At 40.3% G+C, this 19732-nt stretch overlaps 1 protein-coding gene across 1 annotated transcript; it reads left to right on the top strand.

Moving 5' to 3' along the window:
- Positions 9742-10353, top strand: LOC104744099. The gene has a single exon (XM_010465121.1). It carries the CDS (start codon positions 9742-9744, stop codon positions 10351-10353), a length of 612 nt encoding a protein of 203 aa, XP_010463423.1.

Raw genomic sequence — 19732 nt, forward strand, 5'->3', positions numbered from 1 at the left:
GATCATCGGTAATTTACCTATCCCTCGCTTCCAAGATTTGTGTGATCATTTGATTCTTTTATTCTCTCTATTTTTTTTTTAAACAAAGCTCTAAGGGATAATCTTTTAAACTTGAGTAAGGGAGAAGAGTACCATTTTCTTTTGAAATCTTACTTGTCAGGTATGAACAAGGAGTCAAGCTCTATGAGCATTGATCTCCTTGATGAGTTAAAGAGAAAAGTGCAGAAATTACCTCATGCTTTTATGGATTCCGTTGGAAATTTGGATGTTTCTGGTTTACTGGTCAGCCATTGGATTTTTCATTAGTCGGATTTGTGGATTCAATCTGCAGCATTATTCAGCGAAGGCAAAACACTAAAAAGAAAAATCACAGTCCCCAACAGAATTTTGAAAAATTTGACTCAATAAAAACAAAAATACGGTTTTGACACACTAAACACAAAAACTATGTTAGTAGTTAGTACTAACCTCCCCCAGACTTAAACAACAATGTCCTCAGTGTTTTCAAGTAAGAGGAAAGCAAAAAGAAACAAAAATTATGAAAAAATGTAAGAAAAATTTGAACAGTTCTCGGGTTACCAATTGGTGTTGACCGACACCATTTCAGTGTCGATCGACACTCATCACTAATGGGTGTTTCTGGCCGTAACTTGCATATCATGATAAGCCTTGGTTCTCTCCTTGTACAGCTTGGAATTCTCAAATGCATGAAATCGCAGTTCATCCAACTCATTCAACTACACTAACCTTCTCTCTGAAGCTGTCTTGGCATCAAAATTCATCAACTTAACTGTCCAGGTTGCCTTGTGTTCTAACTCTACTGGAAGATGACATGCTTTCCCGTAAAGCAGAAGGAAAGGTGTGGTGCCAAGTGGTGTTTTATAAGCAGTTCTATAAGCCCATAGTGCATCATTAAGCTTCATAGCCCAATCTTTCCTTGTAACACCAACTGTTTTCTCAAGAATCTCTTTAATCTGTCTACTTGCCCACTAGTCTGATGGTGATATGGAGTGGCCACTCTATGTTGAACCCCATACTTTTTCAGTAACTTGTCAAACACTTTATTAATAAAGTGCTTACCTCCATCACTGATAACAATTTGAGGCACTCCAAACCTAGGGAAGATAATGGTCTTAAACAGCTTAAGAACCATAGCAGAATCATTCTTCGGACATGCAATCGCTTCAACCCAATTTGAGACATAATCAATAGCAACCAGGATGTAGTTGTTCTTGTAAGAAGATGGAAACAGTCCCATAAAGTCAATGCCCCAACAATCAAACACTTCAACCTCAAGAATAAAGTTTTGTGGCATCTCATGCCGTTAACTGATTTGACCCTTCCACTGACAGGCATCACATCTTGAGACAAACTCATGAGCGTCTTTGAACATCGTTGGCCACCAAAAGCCTGCTTGGAGAACTTTTGAAACTGTCTTGAATGTAGCAAAATGGTCGGCATAGTCGGATCCATGACAATGAAACAAAACGTTTGGTACCTCAGTTTCTGCTAAACATCTTCTGTAAACTCCATCACTGCAATGCTTATACAAGTAAGGTTCATTCCAATAGTATCGTCTAAGCTCTCTCAAGAACCTCTTCTTGTTATAACCGGTGAATTTGTCTGGTTCTACCTCTGCAGCAAGATAATTGGCTATATCAGCATACCAGGGTTGATTGGAGCTAGCCACAACAGCTAAATCTCCATCATATGACCAATCTGTCTCGGTGAAACATGGGTGTCGATCGATGCTAGTATGGTGTCGATCGACACCATCTGTATCCGAGAGCAGACACTTTGTTTCATCAGTCAAAAACCCTGTATCCACAAAATAAACATGTTCTTCAGGCAAATAGTCGTGTATTGGGACATCATCATCAATTCTAATCTTGGACAAGTGATCAGCAACACCATTCTCAACTCCTTTCTTATCCCTCACTTCAATATCAAACCCTTGTAGAAGAAGAATCCATCTCAAAAGTCTAGGCTTTGCATCCTTCTTCTGCATCAAATACTTTAAAGCAACATGATCAGTATGAACAATGACTTTTGAACCAACTAGATAAGACCGAAACTTTTCAAAAGCAAACACAACCGCCAACAACTCCTTCTCTGTTGTTGTATAGTTTCTTTGTGCATCATCAAGTGTTCTGCTTGCATAATAGATCGCATGAAGTTTCTTGTCTCTTCTCTGTCCCAGCACCGCTCCCACTGCAAAGTCACTAGCATCACACATAACCTCAAACGGTAGATCCTAATCTGGTGGCTGAACAATAGGAGCACTCACAAGCTCTTGATTAATCCTTTCAAAGGCTATGCGACATTCATTAGTGAATTAAAACTTGACATCCTTACACAGAAGAGCAGAAAGTGGTCTAGCTATCTTGCTGAAATCCTTAATTAATCGCCTATAGAACCCTGCATGCCCAAGAAAAATCCTCACTGCCTTCACATTCTATGGCAATTGAAGGCCTGTCATCACCTCTATCTTTGCGCGGTCAACCTCTATTCCAGCCTCTAAAACCCTATGAGCAAGTACTATGCCATCTCTAACCATAAAGTGACATTTCTCCCAATTAAGCACTAAATGCTTTTCTTCACACCTTGCCAACACCTTGCATAAATTGCATAAACAATTCTTGAATGAAGACCCATAAACTGAAAAATCATCCATGAATACCTCCATATAATCTTCAATCATATCAGTAAAGATAGACATCATGCATCTCTGAAATGTCGCAGGAGCATTATAGAGACCAAAAGGCATCCTTCGGTAAGCAAATGTACCATATGGGCAAGTGAAAGTGGTATTCTCTTGATCATCAAGATGAATCAGAATTTGAAAGAACCCGGAATAGCCATCCAAAAAGCAGTAGTATTGATGATTGGCTAACCGCTCAAGCATTTGGTCAATGAAGGGCAGCGGAAAGTGATCTTTTTGGGTTGCAGCACTCAGCTTCATGTAGTCTATGCACATCCGATGGCCAATAATTGTTCTTGTTGGTATCAGCTCATTCTTATCATTCTTCACTACTGTTACACTGCCCTTCTTAGGAACAACATGCACCAGACTCACCTAGTTGCTATCAGAAATCGGATAGATAATACCGACATTCAGCAATTTCATGATCTCCTTCTTAACAACATCTTGCAAATTTGGATTCAGCCTCCTCTGATGCTCAATAATTGTCTTAGCTCCTTCCTCAAGATGAATCCTATGCATACACAAGTCTGGAGAAATTCCTGCAATATCATCAAGAGAATAGCCAAGAGCTTTGCGAAATTTGCACAACTTGCTTAGCAGTAAAGTGAGCTCTGCGTTGTTTAGAGTAGCATTAACAATAACAGGATAAGAAGAATTTTCACCCAAAAGTGCATACCTTAAACCATCAGGAAGTGGCTTGAGATCAAGCTTTGGAGATTTCTCAAAACTCCAATCTGAAGATTTCTCAGCTTGTGAAGAAGTACTAACCAATTTCTCTTGTGCAACCAACTTCTTCACTTGGTCATTAGCATCAAGAAACTTGACATACCCAGCAGCAATGTCATCTAGATGCTCAACCTCTTCAACAGGAGCAACCAATGCTCTCTCTAGTGGGTCTTCAGGATGCAGCTCCTTGAATACCTCTTCAGCAAGATTACGCAAGGTGTCTACATAGAATGTCTGACCATCAATGGTTGGCCTCTTGACCAATTTGTCCATATCAAAACGCATTAGTAGATCACCAATATTAAGCCCAATTTGCCCCTTCTTGACATCAATTATAGCTCCAGCAGTGGTCAAGAACGATCTTCCAAGGATAAGAGTGTCCTTAGGTTCTTCTTCATACTTGAGTACCACAAAATCAGTTGGTATCAAGCATTCACCAATCTTAATTGGAACATTCTCAAGAACACCATCAGGAATACGAATTGACCGATCCACAAGGATTAGTGTGATCTTAGCATTAAGTTGACACTAGAACCAAGATCACACAAAGATCTAGCGAATCTGTCAGTGAAGATAGTGCAATCAAGAACAAAACTACCTGGATCAGGAAGCTTTTATGGGATCTTATTTTGGATAATAGCACTGACTTGAGTTGATATCATCATGACTCCTTGCTCAACATTCAAATCCGTGGTTACAATTCTCTTGACATATCTCCTTAGCATTGGAGAAGTCCTAACAGCATCAATCAAAGGTAACTCAACAATAAGCTTGTCCATCATTGCTTTGCATTTAGCATCATCCAGCTCTTGTTTGGACTTTTTTGGATTCTTGGGGAAAGGAACCTTGGGTTTGTATACTCTCTCAGCAACTGGAGTGGAAGATGTGGCATTCAGAGTCTCTGTTCGTGGTTGGTGTTGACCTCCACCCAGGTGGTGTCGGTCGATGCCATCTTCTGGGGTTTTTTCCGAAGCTTTGGGTGGTAAGGGTGTCGACCGATGCTTAGTATTGTCGGTCGACACTGGCTCAACAGAAACATCCTTGTTGTCTTCTTCATCAATCAACTCCTGTATATTATCATTTTGAATCTTTTGGGGTATAGGATGGAGTTGTTTACCACTTCTCAAAGTCATTGCGTTGCATAAATGCTTGGGATTTGATTCAGTTCTCCCAGGGAGAAATGCCTCTTGCCTCTTGACGGATCCAACGGTTTGTTCAACCTCACTCTCCAACTTCTTGACATGAATGTTCAAAGCTTCAAATTTCCCATTAAGCTCAGTGTAGACATTGTCAAGCTTTCCATTGAAGGTCACTGTCATTTGCTCCTGACCTTGCAAAAGCTGCTCAAGCATAGCTTCCATCTTACTACTTTCTGCTGTCTTTGGAGGAGGAGACTGATATGAGTTATTGCCATAAGTCCTTGTGTACCCACTGCTTTGTTGTTACTTCTGATAGTTAGACTTGGGTGTGAAACCAGAAGAATGGCTTTGAAAGTTACTGCGCTGGCTGTTACCAATGTAAGACCTGCTGCCTTGCTGATTTCCAAACTGCTGACCTTGATTTCCATAGACATAGTTGACTCCCTCTTCTTCATTCCCTTGTTCAGGTCCTGATTCAAAAGTTTCAACTTCAGCAGCAAAGTGAACTGATTTCTTACCAACCAGGAGATTGTGAACTGAATCAAGCTTAGCATTGACTGAAGCTAGCTGGTTTGCATCAAATCCTCCATGTAGTCTCTTCCTTTCAGCATCAGCTCTCTTAGTGCTATTGCTTGAGGCCAGATTCTCAATCAAATTCCCAGCTTCTTCTGGATACCTTGTCTTAAAACTTCCATGGCTTGTAGCATCCAAAGCTAACTGATACTCCCAATCACACCCTCTGAAGAAAATACTCAGCAATTGAACTCTTGAGAAACCATGGTGTGGACGATCCCTCTGATAAGCCTTGAATCTCACCCAAGCTGCCTTGAAAGCTTCATCTGGTCTTTGCTTGAAGGAGCACAACTTGACTCTCAGCTCATTAGACATTGCATCATCATAGAAATAGTTCAGGAAAGCCACCTTGATGTCTTGCCAATTTGTCAATGAACCAGGTGGCAACTGCTTCAACCATTGAGATGCTTCTCCTGCAAGTGAGTATGGAAAAAGTTTGCAGTAGATGTAGTCTTAAGTCACCCCAATGGCCTTGATACTGCTCACAAGATTTCAAAATGCTTAATATGATCCAGAGGTCTCTCATTTGACAGGTTTGAGAAAGGTCTCTGCCTAACCAGCTGGAAGTATGCGGGTTTAAGCTCAAAATCATTCCTTGGGAATGGAGGTGGAACAATTGCAGAGAGGTTTCCATACATAAGATCAGCTCTGTTGAAGTCTACAATGGTCCGGATCAAATCCCGGTTTTGATCCTGTCTTCGAACTAGGTTGTTGTCGTGGTTGGCAGCTCCACGTCCGTCTGCTGGAAGGTGGTGTCGATCGACACCCAGGTGGCATCGATCGACACCATCGGCCTGTTCGTCTCGACAACGATTTCAGCAATCACATTGCCTTCTGCATCAATCTTTTGGCCCTGCTCATTGTGTGATGTTCATATATTTCACCTTGTTTTACCTTAGTTTATTTACACCTTTTGCATGATTTACTAGCTTGTTTAGCCATTATTGAGTAATTTTAGGAACGTTTATGCATTAGAGTAGGTTTGCATTGCATTGCACTATTTCTTGCATAATCAAGTGATTTAGGACCCAAAGGAGCATGGAGAAGTGCTGAAGGAGAGTGGAGCCATCAAGTGAAGCAGACAAAGGAGCTAGAGCATAAGAGAACCAAGGTCCGGAAGTCACTCGACCACCACACTCGACCAGAAACTTGACCGTGTGAGCAGAGGGACTCGACCGATTGGAAGAAGCAGAATAAGAGGTCACTCGACCATGCAATCGACTATGCATATGGTCGAGTTGACCGAGCCGCCTCTATATTTTGTCTTCTAGCCATTTTAGGGGTTTCCTTTCCCTCCTATATAAACCCATTGTACTCTATGGCCGAAAAAGGGGGGCGGAGAAAATATCTGAGAAACCTAGTTTTTACCCTTTTGGGAATTTCTACTTTTTGCTTAGATCATCAACCACTTTTTATTGTATTTTCTCTAGATTTTTGATAATTGTTGGTTTCATAACTTTCTAAGTATTAAGAATTTGAGTTTGCTTCCTTGTTCAATATTGTAGATCTCTGTCTTATCTTTCTAATCATGCAAGTTTCATTAATTTCTGAGTTTATGATTTTGTTCATAATGTTTAGTGATTATGAATAGTGTGTTAGGATCTTAGGGATGGATAAGGCTGGATAAGAGTTATGGTTGCTTAGACTGATCAAGATTGATTGTTTAAATATCTCTTCTAGATTAGATATGCTCTATGCTGTTCTTATATCTGAGAGGGTAAGGATAGATTTTAAGCTTCTTAGCATCACACCAATGTCTAAGTTGTTAGATAAGCCTAATGCTAGAGATTATCATACTTAACATGAGAGATTGGATGTTTAAGGTGATTTTTGACATTGATGATCTGGATCTTTAATGCCTGTTTATATATGTCTTAGCTAGTGAGAACTAGGTCTAGGAGTGTTTAAACCTGATTGTTATTTTCATGGGAATAGATTAACAAGTATTCGAAGATCATTGTCTAGAGATAGCTCTTTGTTGATTGAGGTTTGTTGATCAGTATAGGTAATTATATCTTGAGTTCAGCCCATGAATCCATCCATAGGACCTACTTTGTTTATTGATTTCTCTATTTGATTATTGTTATTCGCTTCCTGTTTGATTTGCTTTCATTTTGTTCTGTTTTGACTGCTGATTTTGTTTCTGTTCTTCGTTTCAACCCACTCGACCTGGTACTCGATCGAGTAAACGATCGAATGCTTGCTCGAGCTCCCTCTAGAGTTCTTGTTCTGCAGCTTTCTAGTTTCATTCCTGTTTCATTGCATTCACCCTTGTTTAATCATGTTGCATTTACTGTCTTGCATTAGTGTAGTTCCTGCTCTTGTTAGTATCATTTCTACTTTATTTACACTGTTTACTTTGCATTTAGTCACTTATCTTAGTAATTTTACATTTTGCATTTCATCATTATCATTAGGTTGCTAGAATAAAACCATTTTCATACTTGGCTTGACTTAGATAAGTGTTCACATCCTGATTGCTTGCATCTTACTCATTATGGATTGACATCTCTTATATTACAACAACATAAGAGTAATTGAAACCTCTTGCATTCCACCTGATCATTCATCTTCATCACTGCCTATGTCTCTGTCTGCATGTTTGCATACATTCATTGCATAAGTATCATCTTCATCACCACACACACCTAAAAAGATTAGTTTCAATTTGGCGCCGTTGCCATTTGAGTAATTATTTGTGACATTCAGGGTTTACACAAGTTTAAGATTAAGTTCTATTGTTCTACTGATTAGCTTTTTCATCTGCTTGGTTGTTTTGAATCTCAGGTACCAACTCGACCCAGCACTCGACTGTCTGCACGATCGAGTGTGTGATCAAGCAACCAACCCAGATTCAGTCAGTCTTCTCGTCTCAGTCCAACTCAGTCTTCAACTCGAGCCTGTGCTCGGCCGAGTGTCAGTTCGAGCTAGTGATCAAGTCAGTTGATGCACACTAGATCCAATGGAAGCCAGAACCTTCAGAGGTACCTTGATCATATCAACCGCTTACCAAATGACTTGAGGCAACATAAAACCAGAATCCTTCAGGAACAGGAAGAACAGTTGTTGATGGATCAACAAAACAACCAAGATCAAAAGACAAGGCACATTGGTGCAGGAGATGCTCCAAATACACACAACCAGAGAGCTGGCATAGTACCTCCTGTAGTAGCCCACAACAATTTCGAATTTAAAAGTGGGCTAATCACAATGATTCAGGCAAAAAAATTTCATGGTCTATCAATGGAGGATCCTTTAGATCATTTGGATGAATTTGACAGGCTTTGTGGTCTCACCAAGATTAATGGTGTTAGTGAGGATGGCTTCAAACTCAAATTGTTTCCCTTCTCACTTGGAGACAAAGCACACCTATGGGAGAAGACACTACCAACTGGTGCTATTACTATATGGGATGCTTGTAAGAAGGCCTTTCTAGCTAAATTCTTCTCTAATGCTAGAACTGCAACGTTGAGGAATGAGATTTTTGGTTTTGTTCAGAAGAACAATGAGACATTTTGTGAAGCATGGGAGATATTCAAAGGCTACACAACACAATGTCCACATCATGGGTTTAGCAATGAGTCTCTACTCTCCACACTATATAGAGGAGTCTTACCAAAAATCAGAATGCTATTGGATACATCCTCTAATGGAAATTTCCTCAACAATAATGTAGAAGAAAGATGGGAGCTAGTGGAAAACTTGGCACAATCTGATGGGAACTACAATGAGGACTATGACAGAACTGTGAGATTTATCACTTCTGATCATGATGAGAAGTATAAGAAGGATTTGAAGGTTGTTCATGAGAAGTTGGACAAGATTCTACTCAGCCAACAAAAGAATATCCATTTTCTTGGTGAAGAAGAGACTTCAGCTCAAGATGGGGAGAATGAATTTGCTGAGATTTGCTATATGCAGAACCAAGGAGGCTTCAAAGGTTATAATCAGTTCAAAAACAACAACCTCTCCTACAAGAGCACCAATGTAGCAAATCCTTAAGATCAAGTCTACCCTCCTCAACAACCTCAGCAGCATAACACATATGTGCCTAAACAACAAAACTAAGGTTACCAGGGTCAAATGTGTCCCCCACCAGGGTTTCAGACCACCCAAGCCCATGAACATGACTTAAGAACATTAATGCAACAGCTGTTGCTTAACCAAGCCACTGGCCAGATGGAGACCTCAAAGAAGCTTGCTGAAATCAACCAGAGGATAGACTCCACTTATAATGACCTGAACATCAAGTTTGAAAGCCTTAACTCAAAGGTTAAATTCATGGAGAGCAATATGGCTTCTCATTCACCTCCAAAGACTAATCAACTATCTGGAAAAGCAATTCAAAACCCAAGAGAGTTCACTGCCAAGGCTATCTTTGTTACTGAGGAGAAAGTCACTGGGGACAGTGAAAATCAAGATGGGGAGGATATTCAACAAGTTTCAGCTCATAATGAAGCATAAGATCAAGCAGAGAAGGCACTCGAAAGTGCACTCGACTCAGCACACGATCGAGTGCATGATCGAGTCACTGGTCGAGTAGAACTCACCGAGTTTAATAAACCTACCAAGTACACTCCTCCAGCATACAAACCACCTATGCCATTCCCAGGACGTTTCAAGGATCAAATGATTAGGAAACTCAAGGAAAAGGTTGAGAAGCAGGAACTGATGGCCATTCAACATGAAATGACTGTTGAGGATAAGAAAGAAGACAGAGGACCAACTTTGGAGCATTATGAACCATATCTACTCTATAAGGGCATGTTACTTAACATATCAAAGCAGAAGGCCAAGAATCAAGCCAAGAAGGATCTAGAGGACATGGGAACAACTGTTGTTCCAACCAAGCTTGAAGATCCAGGCCCATTCAACCTGCCATGTTCACTGAACTATATGCACTTCAACAAGTGTTTATGTGACCTTGGAGCTTCTGTGAATGTTATGCCCTTCTCAATAGCACAAAAGCTAGGATATGAGGAGTTCAAGCCAAGCGACCTCTACATTAGTCTTGTTGATGGCTCTAGAAGGGATGTGATGGGTAAACTGGAAAGCTTTCCAATGAAGATAGGTGAGGCAAGGATACCAACTGACTTCATCATCATTGATATGAAACAGGAGCCTGATGATCCTATTATCCTTGGAAGACCATTCTTAGCCATAGCTGGAATCAGTTCAAAACCTCAAGAGTACAGTTCAAGAATTGACTGATCTGGTGAAGGATCTTCAAGTGCAATTCAACATGAGTTCTTTGAAGAAAGCAAGACCAAGGTTCAAGCTTAAGAGGAGACAAGGTTTAAGTTTTCTGGATGAAGTGATCAAGAATCAGCTTCATGGTGATCAAGTTGAACCAGGGAGGATCTCATCACCTCCTTGGTCTCCAAACCAAGCCTGAAAAGGCACCAAAAGTCAAGCTTGGAGACTTTAAACAAGCTCACTACGGAGGAAGTCCCTAAGGTATCCTTGTACATAGTTTAAATTTCCTTGTAGTTTTGATCTTTTTCTTTTATGTTTGTTTGGGGAAGGTTTTCACATGGGTTTACAAGTGGATTTGAGAAGAATTAGACTTGTAGAAATTGATTTTTAAGGCCACTCGACCAGCCCACGGGAGGTACTCGATCGAGTGACATGGAAGCCCAAGCCCACTCAGTTTCAATTTCTCTTGCACGATCGAGTGGAGGGAGAGAAATATTCGAAATTCAAATTTTAGTCAAGCACTCGACCACGTGGGGTCGAGTGGTGGGATCGAGTGGCAGCAAAAGTGAGTCAACGATTCCCAATTCAAAATTTGAATGGTATGGACGCTCCACCCTTGTATTTTTGTCCTCTTAGTCTCTTTATATAGAGTTAAACTCGATTCTAACCTCCTCACATTCTTTCATTTCCTTAAACACTTAAAATCTAGCTAAAAAATCTCTCTCAAGTTTCATTTTCTTGCTCAAGCTTAGTTCCTTTGGTTTTTGGGTTACTAACCTATTGACTTTGAGCTTTGAGTCTATTATGTCTTCCAAATCCACAAAAACATCAAAATAAGCTGCTATCAGAGAAGCTTCTGCCAAGGAAGCTGCTGATCGTTTCATGGATCGTCGTGATGCACTGTTGGTCTCAAAAAGAGAGATTGGTGAGCGCACTCGACCACGCACTCGAGGGGGCAAACGACCGAGTGCTAGTTTGAGTAGGGGGTCGAGTGGCGTGTCGAAGGAGAAACATCAACCTGCTGAGGAAGATCCATAGAGAACTGAGAGTGATGAGGAGATGGAGTTTACTCTTGAAGAGCACATAAGAAGGAACAAGGCAAAAGGGAAGAGGCTATCAGCTGAAGTGCAATAAGAAGAGAATGAGAGTGAAGAAGAAGAAGAAGTAGAAGAAGAATCTGGTGCCCTAACTCCTAGCCAGCTCTATGAAGCCTTCATGAAGATGAGTTTCCAAGGAACAAGATATCCACACAAGGAGACCATGGAGAAGTTGGGCATTGCTGAGGATGTGGAGTTTCTTTTTGAAAAGTGTAATGCACATGGAGGGGTATAGAGAAGAGAGCTGTGAGCTCTTAGCCACCATTAAGTTGCACTTCTTCACAGGGATGGATCAAGAGATGGGAGCTGGTTACATTGATTTTACCATCAAGGGCAAGAAGTATGAGTTGTCACTTAAGCAGTTAGCTACACTCTATGGATTTGAAGTTGGAAGTGAAGAGAACATGGTCATACCAAGGGAAGAACTCTTTGCTGTTTGGGAAACAATTGGAGATAACAAGCTCTATTCTTCTTCCAAGACCAAGAGTTCAAAGATTAGGAGCCCAGTCCTAAGGTACTTCCACAAGGCCTTAGCAAACACATTCTTTGCTAGGAAGGAAACTGGAAATCTGAATGAGGGAGAGCTTAATATGATTGATGTAGCACTCTATGGCATCATCACACAAGCAAGAGATGGGACCATCATTCTTGGGAGCAGTGTGGAAACAGATTTGGCTATGGTCCTCATTGACCAATTTACCTATTATAGAAGCTGGGTGAGCAAGCTACATAAGAGGAACTCAACTGGAGTTAAACCATTGGAGGCATCATCACTCCAATCCTAGTAGTTGCCAATGTACCACTTCAAGTAGAGAAGACCAAACCAAGATGGATTGACACCCAATACCTCACCTCCACTCTCATTCAAGCCAAGGAGATGCACCATGGGAAGCACCTTTTCAACTTTGAGCATCCAACACTGGGGAAGACTCAGTTTGTTCTACCTAATCAAGCAATCACCACCATAAGAGAAGGACTAAATATTGACTTTTGGCTAGCTGCTGAATTGTTGTTTGATGGTACACCCAAATGAGAGAAAACCAAGCTGAAGATGTGGAGATGGCTGATGGGGAAGAGCAGTTCTATTTTGAAGATTATGAGCCAAGTCCAAGAGATAGTATAGGAGTTAGAGAAATTAGCAAGAGGGTAACACTTCTCCAAAAGTGGAACAAGTGGCATGGTAAGACTGTGGAAAAGCTGAAGAAGAAGATGGTGAAGATGTCCAAGTCCATCAAAGGTATGAAGAGAGAGATTACTGAGCTTAAGAGTGGAAATTCATCCCCAGCACAATCTGAGCCTTCGAGGAGGAGTAGCTCAACTAGAGCATTGGCTAGGGTTGGAAACCCGGTGGAACCAGCAAGAGCTTCACTACATGAGCCAACTCAGAGGAAAAAAGGTCCAGCTTGCACAGAACATCAGTTTCCGAGGCACTCGACCGGTCCACTCGAGTCAGCACTCGACCGGTCCACTCGAGCCAGCACTCGACCGAGCACCTCCGGAGCACTCGACCGAGTACCTGCCCAGACGTCCTTATGGTTTTCCAGCTCCTACAGGCTATCCAGGCTATCCCTATGGCCAAGTTTACCCAACCTACCCTACCCACCACAGTTCTTCATGGACCCAGCCCTCATGCAACAACTATGGGCAGCAAGGACAACAATTCTTCCCACCACCACCCACTCGACCAGTCCAATCGACCGAGCACTCGACCGAGTCCCAATCAATGGCCATAGTCGAGTACCCTGTTTCTCCATCTCCAAGCTAGAATCAAGCCCCCAACTACACCTATGACAGCATGAGTGATGCTGTAGATAGTTACTTCCACAACCCTTGAGGTACCAACATCACCTTATCCATTATTTATACCATTTAGTAGCATGATATATTTGTTTAAGTTTTTAAATTCTCTTTCAAATTTTTATTACACAAGAGACTGTGTAATTTAAGTTTGGGAGAGAGTTTAAGACAGCATTTAACACCATTTTCTATTTTCTTATTTCAAATTTTTAGCATTATCATGTTTATATTTGCATTGCATCAAAGGCATAAAAAAACAAAAAAAAATTGAAAACTTTTCACAAAAATCTTTAAAAAAAAAACAGAGTGTTCATATAGTTTGCATTGCATATTAGGATCTTGTTAGAATGTTTCATGTAGGACTGTTTTATAATTTGCATTAGGGATCTATGATGAGTTTAGCCTTGTTAACTTGTTTAAATTCACTAAACTAGGATCAATGCCCAAGTTAATAGTACTTTGATGCTAGTTGAGTGGCTAGAAACATAAGATTGAACCAAGTATATAATTCCTATATTGCATTCTGGTCTAAATTGAAGCATGTTGTGATTTGAGGTCATTTCCTATTTATAAGAACCTAATATTGATTATTAATTATCAGTTTGTGCATTGTTTTAAACTCATAGATACTTTATATATATTTGGATCATCTTTCCCCTTTTTACCACTCTTGTTGATCCAAGTAGCTGATTTCATCATTGAATCAGTTTCCCCTACCCTTAACCAACCTTTCTTTCAAGCCATGTTTATTCTTGTGTGTGTGAGACGTATTTTGGGATTGAGCTTGGTAGAAAGTGTTAGATTTGAACTGACAAGAATAAAACATTGTGTAGTTCTAGTTTGCATTTTTCAAACTAGATAGGACTAGGTGGTTTAATTTCTGGATTTGGGACTTGGTGTGTTTGAAAAAGAAAAGAAAAGAGTGAAAAGAGAAAGAAAAGGGAAAAGTCCTTAGGAGGGAAGTGTTTGAAAGTAAATTCAAACTCTAAGTGAAAGAATGGGGTGTAGTAAAAATTTTAAATAAGGTTATGGTCAAAGAAAAGAAGAGTCTAGCAAAACGCTTATTGAGTTGGGAAACAAGTAAGAAAGAGAACCCCCATTCCACTAGAGAAATCAGTAAAAAACCCTCTCCTAAGACTGAAAAACAAAAGAGAAAAAGGGCAAAAGAGAAAAGATGAAGCTAAAGGGTAGAATTAGGACATTATGGGATTAGAATGTTAGGATAAACACTTTGGGTGCCTTTAGGTAGACAAGGTTCTGTTCTTGTATGTGTCTAAGTGTTCTTACCTTTAGCCTTGTTCTAAAGCTCAATCCACTTTATGAGAGAGAACCCTTATTACCAAGCCAAATGAGTTTAAACATTGCATATTCAGATTCATGTTCTTGTTTAATGAATGTTAAAGGAAGTGACCGATTTGAATGCATGTGGAAGTCTAATGCTTGAATTAGTTAAGGTTGTGAAAGGCTTGTCTAAAATCTTTAAGTATAGCTCATTCACCTTGCATCATAGTACTAGTAACTTGGACATTGATTCTAGCTAGTTTATTATCAAGCTTTAGGTGCTGAGATCCCACTTTCAAACTTCACTTCCCTACTCATGTCTTGTTTATTTGCTTGAGGGCAAGCAAAGACTAAGTTTGGGGGTGTTGATGTTCATATATTTCACCTTATTTTACCTTAGTTTATTTACACCTTTTGCATGATTTACTAGCTTGTTTAGCCATTATTGAGTAATTTTAGGACTGTTTCTGCATTAGAGTAGGTTTGCATTGCATTGCACTATTTCTTGCATAATCAGATGATTTAGGACCCAAAGGAGCATGGAGAAGTGCTGAAGGAGAGTGGAGCCATCAAGTAAAGCAGACAGAGGAGCTAGAGCAGAAGAGAACCAAGGTCCAGAAGTCACTCGACCACCACACTCGACCAGACACTCGACCGTGTGAGGAGAGGGACTCAACCGATTGGAAGAAGCAGAATAAGAGGTCACTCGACCATGCACTCGACCGAGCATATGGTCGAGTTGACTGAGCCGCCTCTCTATTTTGTCTTCTAGCCATTTTAGGGCTTCCCTTCCCTCCTATATAAACCCATTGTACTTTATGGCCGAAAAAGGGGAGGCGACTTTAGAGAGAAAATATCTGAGAAACCTAGTTTTTACCCATTTGGGAATTTCTACTTTTTGCTTAGATCATCAGCCACTTTTTATTGTATTTTCTCAAGATTTTTGATACTTGTTGGTTCCATAACTTTCTAAGTTTTAAGAATTTGAGTTTGCTTTCTTGTTCAATATTGTAGATCTCTGTCTTATCTTTCTAATCATGCAAGTTTCATTAATTTCTGGGTTTATGATTTTGTTCATCATGTTTAGTGATTCTGAGTAGTGTGTTAGGATCTTAGGGATGGATAAGGCTGGATAAGAGTTATGGTTGCTTAGACTGATCAAGATTGATTGTTTAAATATCTCTTCTAGATTAGATATGCTCTATGTTGTTCTTATATCTGAGAGGGTAATGATAGATTTTAAGCTTCTTAGCATCACACCAATGTCTAAGTTGTTAGATAAGGCTAATGCTAGAGATTATCATACTTAACCTGAGAGATTGGATGTTTAAGGTGATTTTTGACATTGAGGATCTGGATCTTTAATGCCTGTTTTTATATGTTTTAGCTAGTGAGAACTAGGTCTAGGAGTGTTTAAACCTGATTTTTATTATCATGAGAATGGATTAACAAGTATTAGAAGATCATTGTCTAGAGATAGCTCTTTGTTGATTGAGGTTTGTTGATCAGTTTAGGTAATTATATCTTGAGTTCAGCCCATGAATCCATCCATAGGACCTACTTTGTTTATTGATTCTCTATCTGATTACTGTTATTCGCTTCCTGTTTGATTTGCTTTCATTTTGTTCTGTTTTGATTGCTGATTTTGTTTATGTTCTTCGTTTCATCCCACTCTACCTGGTATCGAGTATAAGATCGAGTTCGAGCTCCTTCCAGAGTTCTTGTTCTGCAGTTTTCTAGTTTCATTCATGTTTCATTGCATTCACCCTTGTTTAATCATGTTGCATTTACCGTCTTGCATTAGTGTAGTTCCTGCTCTTGTTAGTATCATTTCTACTTTATTTACAATGTTCACTTTGCATTTAGTCTCTTATCTAAGTAATTTTACGTTATGCATTTCATCATTATCATTAGGTTGTTACAATAAAACCATTTTCATACTTGGCTTGACATAGATAAGTGTTCACATCCTGATTGCTTACATCTTACTTATTATGGATTGACATCTCTTATATTACAACAACATAAGAGTAATTGAAACCTCTTGCATTCCACTTGATCATTCATCTTCATCACTGCCTATGTCTCTGTCTGCATGTTTGCATACATTCATTGCATAAGTATCATCTTCATCACCACACGCACCTAAAAAGATTAGTTTCATTTCCCAAGTGGCCCTCTTGATCCCTCAAAACACCATCTTCATCAGCTCTCAGAATGATTGGGTAAATCATCTTCAAAGATTTGGCTGTTTTTCGATTCTCACGCTCAAGTTTTCCCAATTCTTGGTTTGAAAGCTTCACAATAGGACCAGTCTTGTTGCTCCATGTGTGAGGTCTAGGAGGCATACACCTGAAACACAGAAGAGAAGAAAAAGAAAAACGTGTAAGTAGAAAATAAAAAGAAAAATTTAGACGAAATTAAAAACTCCAATCTAATGGTAGATCAAAGAGTCCCGGAAAACGGCGCCAAAATTTTATATGTTCAAATTAATCCCTAGAGCTACTCTCTCAAACAAGAGATCACTGTAATACTTAGGGGTCGATTCCACAGAGACTCTAGATCAAACACAATAAATTATGGAGTTTTATTATTACGCTAAACAGGTTGGTTTAATTATTGAAAAGCAATGCAGAATATTAAATAAAAGTGTTGTTAATTCAGAAGATCAAAAGGTTAGGCCTAGGGAATTTCTCAGGTAATTATGAAATATTAAATCAATAAATTAATTAAGATTCAAGCAATTAAAATCAGATCTAGAACTCTAAACTCTTTTGTAATATAAATTAGTTCGTAGATCGGTCGGAGGTAGTGCGGTGAGTCTATCGCCTAGAGGTGACCTTCGTAGATCGGTCCGAGGTAGTGCGAGCCGTGGCGACGGTTGCACGGGAGTCCTTGGTTGATGGTTGTTCGAGATTCGAGAACGAATCTATGTTGGTGAGGGAGAATTGTAACATCCGCGAACCAAAATCCCGGTTTTCGTGGACGAGTTTTTAGTTAAACGTTGCCTTTTGGATTAGGGAAAAACCCTTAACTCAAGTTTTTGTCTCATTAGTCGAGTTTGGCCGCTTTTGAGAGAAAGGAAAGAGAGAAAAAGTGTTATGGAGTGTTCTTGAGTGTTCTTGAAGATTTTGGGAGATTGGAAGTTGTTCCAGTAGAGATCTGTAGTTAGGATGGTTGTAGGAGCTTCCTAAGAGCGTTGGCTTGCTTGTTTGAGGTTCAGATTCGTCTTGGCAAAGGTAAGTGCATGACCATGGCTTATCTAAGCTGGAGATTTCTCTGATCTGCTTGTTTATGTGTTGTTTGGCTTGTTAGAATGTTATTTGGGATGTTGAGAAGCTTTCTTGTGGCTTGGGATCGAGTTTTGTGTTTGTAGGAACGAAGATCCGGCGAAAAGCTTTGGGGGAAAACGATGCTCGGCATGTGCATCTATAATGACCCGTATCATGAAGTACGTACCGGACGCGAGGAACGTGTACGAAGGACGTGGAGATGTCTCAGAAAGACAAAGAAAAGGAAATTTCCGAGAACGGCCTAAGTAACTTTTGTTAAAATTACCAAGTCGTGGAAGGATCCTGGGCTGAAGATCGGACGTGAACCATTGGGACATCCATTTCATTGGAAGATGGATGACCAAGGAAGTTGGTGAAAGGACCAAAGGAAGGAAAAGGAAAGTAATGGCCATGGAAAATGGTACAAAGGACGTAAAACGGACCATGAGAACAGGATGGCCACGTACTTCCCGAACGGTCAATGTACCGCGGGAAATAGAGGGACCGGACGTATGGGACGGGAGGTCCGAAGATGGACGAGAAAATCGAGTGTCACGGACGAGAGGTCCGGAGAAAGACGAGGAAGTTCGACGTCACGGTCAGATGGACCGGGGACTGCCGAGGGAAAAGGTTGCGGACGAATGAATTGTCTCTGCGGACAAGTGCGGGAGCTTGTGATGCAAGAGAGAGATGGAGGGACGTGGGCAGTGGAAGAGTCTCTGCATGAGAGAGAGACGCCACGTGTCACCAGATTAAGCATCCTTTGCCAACGAGTGAGATGCACACACGAGTGGGGGAGAGTACATGCAAAAAATGTGACATTTGTCACTTTATTTTTGCCACTTGCTAGCTCAGAGAATCGAGTGGAGGGCTTATAAATAGCACCTCTAACCTCTCATAATCGACCAAAAGTCTCTCTAAACACTAAAGCTCTGCCCAAATTTTCTCTCAACTCTTTTGGAGAGAAAATCTCTTGATTTCGAGTGAAGAGGAAGAAGAAGAGGAGATCTCGGCGGTGAGAGGAGCTAAAGGTCAAGGGGAGGTGCTGTCAGATCGGCGTGGTGTGGTGGAGTTCTAATCGGCCAAGAGTCTCCAAAGCTAAGGTTAGTTGTGGATTTTTGGGGATTGGGAGGTGTGTGAGCTCTCTAGCTCTTGCATCGGCCCTTGTGTGTTGCATTAGTTCCTTGTTGCATGTAGATCTGTAGATTGCATGTAGACAAGAGGGATTTTAAGGGGTTTTAAAGCATTCTTGGGGGAGAATGGCTTTTCCTTAGACTAGATGCAAGTGTGAAATTCCTTGCATGCTAGATCTAAAGGTTTAAAATAATTTGGGATGAAAGAATAATTTTGTAAATCTCATGCAAGTGTGAAATGCTTTGCATGATAGATTTTGAGGGTTTTGAGTATTTTTCAAGGGTGGAAAATAATTTTAAAAATCACTTGCAAGTGTGAAATGCCTTGCATGTTGATTTGGGATTTTTTCTCGGTCATGGGGATCGATGGAAAAATTAGTAAGATTTTTCTTACTTAAAATTGAGTAATTTGGGGGTTGAATCATGCATATAAAATTTTATTTTTATTTTTCATGAATTTTGGGGAGAGGTTAAACTCCTAGACTTGATGGAAGATCGGTCTAGTGGAGGGGATGTTATTTTTGGTGAGTCCATACGAGAATCTCCTGTGTGGAAAGAGCCGTATGAGGACCCAAAAATATAAGAAAATAAAGTTTAACCTCTAGAGTGGGAAAGGTGGTTGTTGGTGAGGCCATGCGAGAATCTCCGGGGAGGAAAGAGCCGCATGTGTACCCAAAACCAAAGAAAAGTAACTTCATGGTGTTGATGGGAGATCAGACCATTGGAGTGTTGTTTTCTCAAGCCATGAGAGAATCTCTGGAAGGGAAAGAGCCGCATGCATGTGAAAAAATATGGGAGTTAAGATGCATGCAAA

Source organism: Camelina sativa, chromosome 14 (genome assembly GCF_000633955.1).
Source record: "Camelina sativa cultivar DH55 chromosome 14, Cs, whole genome shotgun sequence".
Taxonomy (NCBI): Eukaryota; Viridiplantae; Streptophyta; class Magnoliopsida; order Brassicales; family Brassicaceae; genus Camelina; species Camelina sativa.